We start from the raw sequence: 13,263 nt of genomic DNA, 5'->3' as shown, positions 1-13,263 counted from the left end.
CCGTGTCAGGCGGCCGTTGCGTCACCCATCGCCACGTCTCCCACGTAGTTGGCTACCTGCCTATATTGCGCCCCCCTTACCCACGCCTCCCACATAATCGAGCGCCTGCCTGTATATAAAAGCCGTCTGTCACCAGCAATCCAATAGACACGCTGCCACTACGAGGCGTTTATCATGCCTTAGACGAATACGATTTTTGTGAGATACAAGTTTAGTGAGAAGTCGCAAGGTATAAACGAGACTTTTGATCACTTTGTAACGGAGTTAAAATTGCTGGTGAAGGACTGCTTATGCAAACGAAGATGAGATGGTCAGGGTTAGAATAGTGTTTGGCACAAACTCAGCAAAAGTGCGAGAGATACTTAAGTGCTGGGTCTGAGCTAACATTAAATAAAGCCGTGGAAATCACAAGATCGCATGAGATAGCAAACCTTTGATGCATGTTCTCCAAGCGGCTCATGTGAACTGACTGTGAACGCAGTACGCAGACAACAAGCAAAAGAATATGAAGCGAGTGACGCATACAAGCATATTCATAAGTGCAGGTACTGCGGAAACAAAGCACATGGTGGAAAAAGTCAATGTTCAGCTAAAGGAAAACACTAAAAAAAAAAATGTGGTAAATTGAACCACTTTGCTAAAGTTTGCAGGACTGGGAAAGGTAAACCTGTGCATGCAGTGTGTGATGTCTCAAGAAAAAGAGGAAGACAAGCTGTTTATTGATGCAGTAAGAAAGGAACAACCCTCTGAATCTGAACAAGCCTTTGTAGACATGTCAATAGGAAAGCAAGGTGTAAAGCTTAAGTTTAAATTAAGTTCATAGACACACTGCCGCTAAATATTCACAGGCAAATCCACAACTTAATACCGGGAATGCCTGTTAAGCATCTTAGATTCATGAGTACTGATTTGGGTAGTTAACACTTCGATGAATGAAACCTTTTATCTTTACAATGGTTGACAAACACGGAATGTAACTTGAACACAACACATCCTCCAAATACGAACCTAATTGAAAGAAATAATAATAATCAAATCCTTGATGGCAGCAACACCCTTAAGTCACAAAACAATTACATTGACAATCATGTTACGTTATTTTTAAAATTTTTTCTTTTTCATAACTTCTTTAACACACTACTTCTCCGCTGCGAAGCGCGGGTATTTTTCTAGTATTCTATAAAGGCGAAGCTCCTTCCATTTTTTTTAGCTTTCCTTCCTGGCAAGGGATCAATTCCCTACCTGGTCAGGACACCATTCCATTCTTGTCCTTCCATTCCGGCCTTGCTTACTAGGAAGAAACCATTCTTAGTCCTGACGGGATGCCAGATAATCCTGAATGGCATTTACAAAAGACATAAAGTAATCACACTTACAAAGTGAGTGATTTCTAGGATCAGATCATGATGAGAGATGCACATAGACAGAGATTCAGATTGTCATGCTCCTCAATTGACCACACCCTGGAGCTCATGTACTTTAAAGATATGTTTCACATGATGCTTGAGGGAAGGGTTGTATTTAAATATTTCATATGTGAACTGCGTGCCTTAAGAGAGCTTCATGGGTGTTCATAACATCACTGTAACAAATGTGTTAATGAATGATGAGACAAGGGGGAATGGGGTGAACAGTCCAACAAATAGCATCACTTAACAACATGTAGGGCAGAACACACACATTACGTAGACAGATCACACAAATCAAATTTCTCATATTAAACAACAGTACCCTAATGTTTTCTACAGTCAAATTAGAGCAGCTTTGTAAATCGAAATAATTACAGTAGCGGCTTGAGAATTTCCTGATAATTCCATGATTATCTTTATCAATACCACAGCTTTTCAGTTAATATTTTACCACAATTTTCTATAGTGGTTAGACAGTGATATGGTAGTTTTGTAGGTTAGATATAGTAAATCTGCAAAAACAGAGTGCAGATACTACTCTGAGTATTCATATCTTCCCCAAAGGTCCATCTCCTTCCTGTTCCGCATGCTACAGTGAGTTCTTTGAGTGATTATGAATGTGAAGGGGGAAAAAAACTGGAATGACAATCAGAAGAGAAGAATATTGAAAAAGTGTGTTTAGCTCTGCTATTTGCAAATGGTTTGGTTTTATCCTGGATGACAGTGCAAACAGTACAACATCTAAAGATAAATTGCCTTACTGCATACAGTTGAGGCCAAAATTATTAGCCCCCCTGGAATCATGCAACATTGATGAAACTTGATATAATCAAACATCCACCAGTGCTATTTACTAACTTTTGATACATTTTGTAATATAAAATATATTTTTATTCTTGCTTTATATCAAATATAGTAAAAAATGGGGTGGTCAAAAATATTAGCCCCATGTTAATGTTTGCTTTCAAAACACACCTACACTAATTAACCAATCAGCTTTGAAACCACACCTGTGCAATCAATTGGCTTCCTAACAACACTCAATCAGCATAAAAAGACTCCCAAGGAACAGGGCTCTTGAACACATGAGAGGGACTACTGTTACTGACCATGCCAAAGACAAAGGAAATCAGTCTGGAGCTCAGAAAGAAGATAGTAGAGGCTCATGATAAGGGGCAAGGCTACACTGCCATTTCCAAGCGATTCACAGTGTCTAGAACTGCTGTACGTTGCATCATTGCCAAGTACAAGGAGACAAATTCTGTTAGAAACAAACCTGGCGTGGCGTAGCGCAAGATTTCAAGAACTCTGGAGAAAAATAGTCAGAGATGTCATCAAGGAACCCCGGACATCTGCCAAGATGATTGTTGCTGACCTGGCCTCTTCTGGAGTTGATGTTTCAAGGAACGCAGTTGTGAGGGCTCTTCACCGTGGTGGGCTTCACGGCCATCGTCCCAGAAGAACCCCTTTACTCAAAGAGCGGCACATCACAGTCCGACTGAGGTTTGCCCATGAACATTTGAATTGTAAAGATGATTTTTGGAAGTCTGTGCTTTGGTCTGATGAGACTAAACTGGAACTGTTTGGGCACATGGATGTTGCTTATGTTTGGCGAAGAAAGGGACAGGCCTTCAACCCTAAGAACACAGTTGCCACAGTTAAACATGGTGGTGGGAGCATCATGCTGTGGGGCTGTTTTGCAGCCTCAGGCACAGGGAGCCTTGTTGGGTGCATGGCATCATGAAAAAAGAAAATTATGTTGAAATTCTGAGGGAGAATATGCAGAAATCTGCTCGTAGTCTAGGCTTAGGTTGTCGCTTGGTCTTCCAACAAGACAATGACCCAAAGCATACATCAAAATTAGTTCAACAGTTTTTCAAGGATACCAAAACCAAGATCTTGGAGTGGCCCGCACAGAGCCCAGACCTCAATCCCATTGAGAATCTGTGGCGAGTGCTCAAAGTGAATGTCCATGCTCGGAAACCACGCAATTTGGACCACCTAGAACAATTTGCAATGGAGGAATGGACCAAAATACCTCAGGAGACCTGTGCTAATCTATTAAAGACCTACTTTAATAGATTGTTGTCAGTTGTGGCTCAAAAAGGGTACAGTATTGACTATTAATGGGCATGGGGCTAATAATTTTGGATGTCTCATTTTTGCACTTTCTTGTTTCCACTCAGTGTGTCAATAAAACATCCAAACTACAATTAGTGGACCTTGTTATTTTGGACACAGATACGCTTTAAAAAAAACTAACATTTGTTGTTAATGGTCATTTTCATATTGGAATCAGGAGTGTTGCTAATTTCATAAGGGGGCCTAATAATTTTGGCCACAACTGTATATATAGGGCATCTAGGCACGTCTGCCTCCTTCAGTTTGCTCTCATACTTCCCTGATAAAATTGGTCCCTGCTGAGCAAAGTTCCATAAAATGTTCCATTGTATATCATGTAAGCAGACAAAGAGCAGATGGAAAGAGGTAGAAGCTGCAGAGGGTAATTGTATTGTGTAACATGGTTTCTTCTAGTTAACTTGCACCCTAAAAATGCTTGTACAGTCTGGTATGCTTCATCAAGCAGTTTTTAGCAAAAAAATGGGGATGCTACAATGAAACGAAGGAACTCTATCCGACAACATAGCATACACATGACATGTTGCAGCCTTCCTGTCTTGATTAGAGTGTCAGTCATTATCTTTGTTATCAAAGGTTCCTTTATCAGTTCAGTTGTCTGCTTATTTTCACCTTTAGCAGTGATTTTTTTTTTTTAAGTTATTCTGTTATATAGTTTTATTAATGAGCTAAAACAGAATGAGAAAGCTGATTAACTTTGACATAAAGAAATAATTTTTGAGTGAGAAATTGGAAAAGTCTAGATTTGAGTACTGAATTTGGCATGGATAAATCAATGGTTTGTACCATTTTAAACAGTTTTAACATTACAAAAAATTTCCAAAGGTCGAGACAAGCTTTACACATTATGCACAGTGTCTGTCAGTAGCTTTAAACATTCAAACTGGACAATTCACTAAATTATTAAGTATTATGTGACTACATAAGAAGTCAAGAAAAGTGACACCTTTTATTAGCTAACTAAAAAGATTACAATATGCAAGCTTTTGAGGCAGCTCCAACCCCTTTTTTAGGTAAGATGTTGAAACTGCAGACACATCATGAAACACTGACCAGTTGTCCTTGGCCCCTGAAATTAGGGATGCTCCGATCGTATTTGGACAATTTTTCAGTAAAATAAGACTGGATCAGTAAAAAGGCTGATCCAAAAAAAAAAAAATCACCTGCTTTTCTAAGCTTTACAGTAATTTAGTTATGGTTCTCCTTTTTCGTAAAGTATTATGGTAGTTGAGCCAGCATACTTTAATTTTTTTCTTTTGCAGCAAACGTCTTACAGTATAAAAGAAAAAAACAGCACAGAGAGGAAGCTTGGTTTATCAGTGAATGGAATGCCTGAGGAAGGGGCCTGAGCTACCCCCAAAAGCTTGCATATTGTAATTTTTTTAGTCAACCAATAAAATGTGTCATTTTACTTGACTTATCATTGTGTCCATAATGGCTAAAACGGTACAACAACCTAGCACTACATGTGACCATGTAAAATAAAAATAGTGCATACATTTTTTAGAAATAATACAGCCTCTTTTTTTTTTTTAATTGGTTTACTGAATTGTTAAGTGAAAAATAAGATATTGCACTATCTTTGAACATGTATTAATAATGGTAAAGCTCATTTGAAAGAAAAATAGTTATTTAAAACAAGATAACATTTGTTTTTTGACTATTTTATTCCTTAACCATCATCATAAATCGGGGAATTAAGCTAAGTGATCATTCATACAACCATTCAAAAAGATTAACATATCCTCTCCAAAATTTATTTTCTCTCAGCTTTACTAAAGCTTACACTAAGCATTCATACTGACAGTGGTTTACCTCAAAAAAATATTTTCCGTGTTTTGAATGATTAACAACAATACCATTTCTTTTCCGGTGTACTGTTTTAGTAATAGTTGTGTGAGAAATATCCTTCAAATAAAACAAAAATGTTTTCTGTTTTTTTATGGTATGGCCATTATTATTTTGTCTGTCTATGGCGTCAGTATGATTATGAATGTAATACTCTTGTTGGGTCCCAGTACTTGGGTCCTCCGATTCAAAAGTTTAAAACCCCCTGTTGTAGATAGTGGAGAAGCTGTTAGGAACACTGGATAAATAATGTGAATTGTCCAACCACAAAACCAGTTCATTAATTTGCTGGGGAATGTTATAAAATAAATAACCCACACATATAGATTACTAGAAAAATACCCGCGCTTCGCAGCGGAGAAGTGGTGTGTTAAAGAATTTTATGAAAAAGAAAAGGAAACATTTTAAAAAATAACGTAACATGATTGTCAATGTAATTGTTTTGTCACTGTTGTGAGTGTTGCTGTCATTATATGCATGTATGCATCACTCACTTCATATTCTTTTGCTGCCTTCTCAATTGTGTAATGCATTTTTTGAAAAGATTTCATTCATCGTTCAAGTGATCACTACCCAAATCGGTACTCGTGAATCTAAGATGTTTAACAGGCATTCCCGGTATTAAGTTGTGGATTTGCCTGCAAATATCAGCTCGTCTTCCTCTTTATCTGAGACATCACACACTGCATGCACAGGTTTACCTTTCCCGGTCCTGCAAAATCACTTCACGTGAGCCGCTCGGAGTACATGCATCGAAGCTTCTCGGCTGTGCTTGTGCTATCTTGTGCGATCTCGTAATGTCCACGGCTTTATTTAATGTTAGCTCAGACCCGGCACTTAAAAGTTTCTCTCGCACTTTTGCAGAGTTTGTGACAAATACTATTCTATCCCTGACCATCTCATCTTCGTTTGCATAAGCACAGTCCTTCACCAGCAATTTTAACTCCATTACAAAGTGATCAAAGTCTCGTTTATACCCTGCGTCTTCTCATTAAACTTGTATCTCGCGAATATCGTGTTCGCCTTAGGCATTACAAACACCAGCGGCAGCGTGTCTATGAACCTAATTTAAAGTTAAGCTTTACACCCTGCTTTCCTATTTGTTTGCATAAGCACAGTCCTTCACCAGCAATTTTAACTCCGTTACAAAGTGATCAAAAGTCTCGTTTATACCCTGCGTCTTCTCATTAAACTTGTATCTTGCAAATATCTTATTCGTTGTAGGCATGAAAAAACACCAGCGGCAGCCTGTTTATGAACTTAATTTAAACTTAAGGTTTACACCGTGCTTTGTTTCCACAGTAGCTGCACTTATAATTATTGCTTGTTCTCTTAATACTGCGTTCAGTCCGTTCATGTGAGCTGCTCGGAGTACATGCATCGAAGGTTCTCGGCTGTGCTTGTGCTATCTCGTGCGATCTTGCCATGTCCACGGCCTTATTTAATGTCAGCTAAGACCCGGCACTTAACTTTCTCTTGCACTGTTGCTGAGTTTGTACCAAACCCTAGTCTATCCCTGACTATCTCATCTTAGTTTGCATTAGCACAGTCCTTCATCCGCGAATATTTAGCGGCATCGTGTCTATTGGATTGCTGCCGACGGACGGCCTTATATGGGCAAGCACTCAATTACGTGGGAGGTGTGACAATGAGGAACGCAACTCCGCCTCACACGGCGACCGAGCTGCAGGCTATGGCCGTATATATGTACATAAGTAGGTTCCAGTTATGACCGTTACACGTAGAATTTCGAAATGAAACCTACCTAAGTTTTGTAAGTAAGGTGTAAGGAATGAGCCTGACAAATATCAGTGATGAATCAGTCAGCGAGGGCTTCGCCTTTTATTAGTATAGACTAGCAAAATACCCGCGCTTCGCAGTGGAGAAGTAATGAAAAAGAAAAGGAAACATTTTGAAAATAACGTAACATGATTGTCAATGTAATTGTTTTGTCACTGTTGTGAGTGATGAGTGTTGCTTATATATATATATATATATATATATATATATATACACACACACACACATATACAGTGGGATGCAAAAGTTTGGGCAACCTTGTTAATAGTCATTATTTTCCTGTATAAATCATTGGTTGTTACGATAAAAAATGTCAGTTAAATATATCATATAGGAGACACACACAGTGATATTTGAGAAGTGAAATGAAGTTTTTGATTTACAGAAAGTGTGCAATAATTGTTCAAACAAAATCAGGCAGGTAGATATAGATATAGATAGATAGATATAGAGATATAGATATAGAGATATATATATATATATATATATATATATATATATATATATATATATACACAAACCGGATTCCAAAAAAGTTGGGACACTAAACAAATTGTGAATAAAAACTGAATGCAATGATGTGGAGATGGCAAATGTCAATATTTTATTTATAATAGAACGTAGATGACAGATCAAACGTTTAATCCGAGTAAATGTATCATTTTAAAGGAAAAATATGTTGATTCAAAATTTCACGGTGTCAACAAATCCCAAAAAAGTAGCAATAAGAGGCTGGAAAAAGTAAATTTGAGCATAACGAAGAGCTGGAAGACCAATTAACACTAATTAGGTCAATTGGCAACATGATTGGGTATAAAAAGAGCTTCTCAGAGTGGCAGTGTCTCTCAGACCCCAAGATGGGTAGAGGATCACCAATTCCCACAATGTTGCAGAAAGATAGTGGAGCAATATCAGAAAGGTGTTACCCAGCGAAAAATTGCAAAGACTTTGCATCTATCATCATCAACTGTGCATAACATCATCCGAAGATTCAGAGAATCTGGAACAATCTCTGTGCGTAAGGGTCAAGGCTGTAAAACCATACTGGATGCCTGTGATCTCCGGGCCCTTAAACGACACTGCACCACAACCAGGAATGCTACTGTAAAGGAAATCGCAGAATGGGCTCAGGAATACTTCCAGAAACCATTGTCAGTGAACACAATCCACCGTGCCATCCGCTGTTGCCAGCTGAAACTCTACAGTGCAAAGAAGCCATTTCTAAGCAAGATCCACAAGCTCAGGCGTTTTCACTGGGCCAGGGATCATTTAAAATGGAGTGTGGCAAAATGGAAGACTGTTCTGTGGTCAGACGAGTCACAGTTCGAAGTTCTTTTGGAAATCTGGGACGCCATGTCATCCGGACCAAAGAGGACAAGGACAACCCAAGTTGTTATCAACGCTCAGTTCAGAAGCCTGCATCTCTGATGGTATGGGGTTGCATGAGTGCGTGTGGCATGGACAGCTTGCATGTCTGGAAAGGCACCATCAATGCAGAAAAATATATTCAGGTTCTAGAACAACATATGCTCCCATCCAGACGTCATCTCTTTCAGGGAAGACCCTGCATTTTTCAACAAGATAATGCCAGACCACATTCTGCATCAATCACAACATCATGGCTGCGTAGGAGAAGGATCCGGGTACTGAAATGGCCAGTCTGCAGTCCAGATCTTTCACCTATAGAGAACATTTGGCATCATAAAGAGGAAGGTGAGACAAAGAAGGCCCAAGACGATTGAACAGTTAGAGGCCTGTATTAGACAAGAATGGGAGAGCATTCCTATTTCTAAACTTGAGAAACTGTTGAGTGTTGTAAGAAGAAGGGGAGATGCCACACAGTGGTGAAAATGGCCTTGTCCCAACTTTTTTAGGATTTGTTGACACCATGAAATTCTGAATCAACATATTTTTCCCTTAAAATGATACATTTTCTCAGTTTAAACTTTTGTTCTGTGATTTATGTTCTATTCTGAATAAAATATTAGAAGTTGGCACCTCCACATCATTGCATTCAGTTTTTATTCATGATTTGTATAGTGTCCCAACTTTTTGAAATCCGGTTTGTACTATATATATATATATATATATATATATATATAGATATATATATAGATATATAGATAGAGATATATATAGATAGAGATATAGATATAGATATAGATATATATAGAGATATATATAGATAGATATATAGAGAGAGAGAGATAATACACACACACACACACACACACACACGGTGGTGTGAAAAACTATTTGCCCCGTCCTGATTTCTTGTTCTTTTGCATGTTTGTCACACAAGATGTTTCTGATCATCAAACACATTTAACCATTAGTCGAATATAACACAAGTAAACACAAAATGCAGTTTTTAAATGATGGTTTTTATTATTTAGGGAGAAAAAAACTCCAAACCTACATGGCCCTGTGTGAAAAAGTAATTGTCCCCTTGTTATAAAAATAACCTAACTGTGGTGTATCACACCTGAGTTCAATTTCCGTAGCCACCCCCAGGCCTGATTACTGCCACACCTGTTTCAATCAAGAAATCACTTCAATTGGAGCTGCCTGACACAGAAGTAGACCAAAAGCTAGACATCATGCCAAGATCCAAAGAAATTCAGGAACAAATGAGAGACAGAAGTAATTGAGATCTATCAGTCTGGTAAAGGTTATAAAGCCATTTCTAAAGCTTTGGGACTCCAGCGAACCACAGTGAGAGCCATTATCCACAAATAGCAAAAACATGGAACAGTGGTGAACCTTCCCAGGAGTAGCCGGCCGACCAAAATTACCCCAAGAGCGCAGAGACGACTCAACCGAGAGGTCACAAATGACCCCAGGACAACGTCTAAAGAACTGCAGGCCTCACTTGCCTCAATTAAGGTCAGTGTTCACGACTCCACCATAAGAAAGAGACTGGGCAAAACGGCCTGCATGGCAGATTTCCAAGACACAAACCACTGTTAAGCAAAAAGAACATTAGGGCTTGTCTCAATTTTGCTAAGAAACATCTCAATGATTGCCAAGACTTTTGGGAAAATACCTTGTGGACTGATGAGACAAAAGTTGAACTTTTTGGAAGGCAAATGTCCTGTTACATCTGGCGTAAAAGGAACACAAGCATTTCAGAAAAAGAACATCATACCAACAGTAAAATATGGTGGTGGTAGTGTGATGGTCTGGGGTTGTTTTGCTGCTTCAGGACCTGGAAGGCTTGCTGTGATAGATAGAACCATGAATTCTACTGTCTACCAAAAAATCCTGAAGGAGAATGTCCGGCCATCTGTTCGTCAACTCATGCTGAAGCGATCTTGGGTGCTGCAACAGGACAATGACCCAAAACACACCAGCAAATCCACCTCTGAATGGCTGAAGAAAAACAAAATGAAGACTTTGGAGTGGCCTAGTCAAAGTCCTGACCTGAATCCAATTGAGATGCTATGGCATGACCTTAAAAAGGCGGTCCATGCTAGAAAACCCTCAAATAAAGCTGAATTACAACAATTCTGCAAAGATGAGTGGGCCAAAATTCCTCCAGAGCGCTGTAAAAGACTCATTGCGAGTTATCGCAAACGCTTGATTGCAGTTATTGCTGCTAAGGGTGGCCCAACCAGTTATTCAGTTCAGGGGGCAATTACTTTTTCACACAGGGCCATGTAGGTTTGGATTTTTTTCTCCCTAAATAATAAAACCATCATTTAAAACTGCATTTTGTGTTTACTTGTGTTATATTTGACTAATGATTAAATGTGTTTGATGATCAGAAACATTTTGTGTGACAAACATGCAAAAGAATAAGAAATCAGGAAGGGGGCAAATATTTTTTCACACCACTGTATATAGATATATAGATATAGAGAGAGAGATAACAGTGACAAAACAATTACATTGATTACATTGACAATCAGGTTTCGTTATTTTTAAAATGTTTCCTTTTCTTTTTCATAACTTCTTTAACAAACTACTTCTCCGCTGCAAAGCGCGGGTATTTTGCTAGTACACTAATAATGGCAATTATTAAATAATAAAATTAATTTGTTGTTGTTATTATTTATTATTATTAAATAATTCCTCCCGTATATGTAGCATTTCTGAAAAATTTGTAGACTTCATCTTCTTACGCAACACAGTACTAAAGTATTGGTTAATGCCCGAGTCACCTCATGTATAGATTACTGTAATGCTGTTCTATCTGTCATCCCACAAAAACGTATCCATTGCTTCCAATTTATTCAAAATTCTGCTGCCAGGATAATAACCAGCTGTTCTAAATCCACTGAACATACTACACGTATTCTCTCTCAACTTTACTGGCTCTCTGTCAACTACAGAATACAATACTAAATACCGCTCTTAACATGTAAAGCTCTCCACAGCCTCACTGATCTCCTACAGACTGACACTCCTCTCGCTCACTCGGATTCTCATCTGCAGCTGTACTTTCTGGACCACACATCAAACTCTGTGCTGTGGGAGTTCGAGCGTCTCTCATAGTGCTCCTCAACTCAGGAATTCTCTTCTTTCTCATGTACATCAGCTTGATTCAATAACACATTTTAAAACTACCCTCAAAACTTATCTTTTCAAACTGGCATACCAATTGTGAATTTTGCACTGTTACTGCCGGTTATCTTTGTTTGTTTGCTAATTATTGCTGTTTGATTTAGCCTTCTCTTTGGCCTCGAGAGCGATGTTGGACGCGGAAGGAGGATCAGAGATGGCGGGTGGTGCTCTGTCGTGCATACCCCATGACGCAGTAGGAGGGTTAGAGTTGGTGGGCGGGACTTTGTCGAGTGTATCACATGGTCTTAGAGTTGATGGGCGGGGCTCTCTGTCTTGCTTGAGCTCACTGTCTTGTGTGCCCTTAGTGAATTCTATATATAGAAATTGTTACATATAACTAAATAATGTATCTAATTTGCTGTTTTTTCTTCTTCTTTCATATTGAGAAAAACACTTTGAGCTAGATTCCTTGTATGAGAATGTGCTATAGAAATAAAACTGGTGGTGTGGTGTTGTTGCTTAAAAGGGAATAATACAATTTTTTTTTTTTAATGTTTAAATATACAGGTATGATGGTTTAAATTATTCTTGTTTAATTTTTGTTTTTATTTTAGCTCGATTAAGAGGTGTTCATGATGGATTGTTTACTGGACAGATTGACGCTGTTGACACAATTGCTGCAACTTACCGTGTAACATTTGATCGAAATGGCTTGGGGACACACACAGTTCCTGACTACGAAGTTCTTGTAAGTAGTTTTGTATAGTTGACAGAGGAACTTAAAAGCAATTTAACTGAAATATACATTACAAGTTAATTAAATACTATATTAATGCATATGATTTTAAATCATTTGTTGTCTTTCAACAACATTTCAGAACCTCCCATAGCAGCATGTAAGATTCAATTATTTGTAATATTTTTGTGCTATTTTTAATTTGGGAAGTATCTACCTCTCACAGTTTATATTGGTATTTGGTATTTACTTACATTTTCTTAATCATCCTGATTTTACCCATTATGGCAGTCCTGTTTATATATTGTAGTTTTATGTTTGTTTACATACATATTTCTGCTTTATCCCCCTTGTCTCTAGAGCAATGAGCCCCATGAAACAATGCCTATTTCTGCCTTTGCACAGAAACAACGGCCCAGCAGATTCCAGTCATTGATGACACCACCACGGATACCATATTTTTCCACTCCATCTCCACTGTTGGTAAGGGTTTTACATGTTCTATGCCAGATAACTTTTACCAGTTAGCTTTGTTTCAGGAGCAAATCAGATAAAAATCTTTTTTTTTTCCTTTTAACATCTCAAACCTTTAGCAGTTAGCTTAGTACATTAATTTTGTTGAATTTAAGCTATATAGAAAAAATGTTGCTTAGCGCCGTTTTTTTTTTTTTTTCTCCCTCACGTTCATGATAAAAATTATAAAGACAATATTTTGACGTCAAACAAAACACTGAAAAAATCTTTCAGTAATCTTCGATTACATCCCCAGTATCATCTGATCTGATGTCATATATTTTTAACACTCTAGTAAAGACATGCGCTTTT

The 13,263-nt window shown here is 38.1% G+C and overlaps 1 protein-coding gene across 2 annotated transcripts in view; it reads left to right on the top strand.

The window, feature by feature from the left end:
- lin9 (lin-9 DREAM MuvB core complex component) overlaps positions 1-13,263 on the top strand; it is a 268,691-nt gene that overhangs the window by 201,064 nt on the left and 54,364 nt on the right. For both annotated transcript variants that reach the window (XM_039748225.1, XM_039748226.1), the window contains exons 8-9: positions 12,317-12,450; positions 12,799-12,921. In XM_039748225.1, coding sequence (XP_039604159.1) covers positions 12,317-12,450; positions 12,799-12,921 — 257 coding nt within the window. The remainder of the gene's footprint in view (positions 1-12,316; positions 12,451-12,798; positions 12,922-13,263) is intronic.

The sequence above is a fragment of the Polypterus senegalus genome, chromosome 3, assembly GCF_016835505.1.
Source record: "Polypterus senegalus isolate Bchr_013 chromosome 3, ASM1683550v1, whole genome shotgun sequence".
In the NCBI taxonomy this organism is placed as follows: Eukaryota; Metazoa; Chordata; class Cladistia; order Polypteriformes; family Polypteridae; genus Polypterus; species Polypterus senegalus.
Note: the sequence above shows the minus strand (reverse complement) of the source record. Positions and strands in the feature narration are given on the sequence as shown.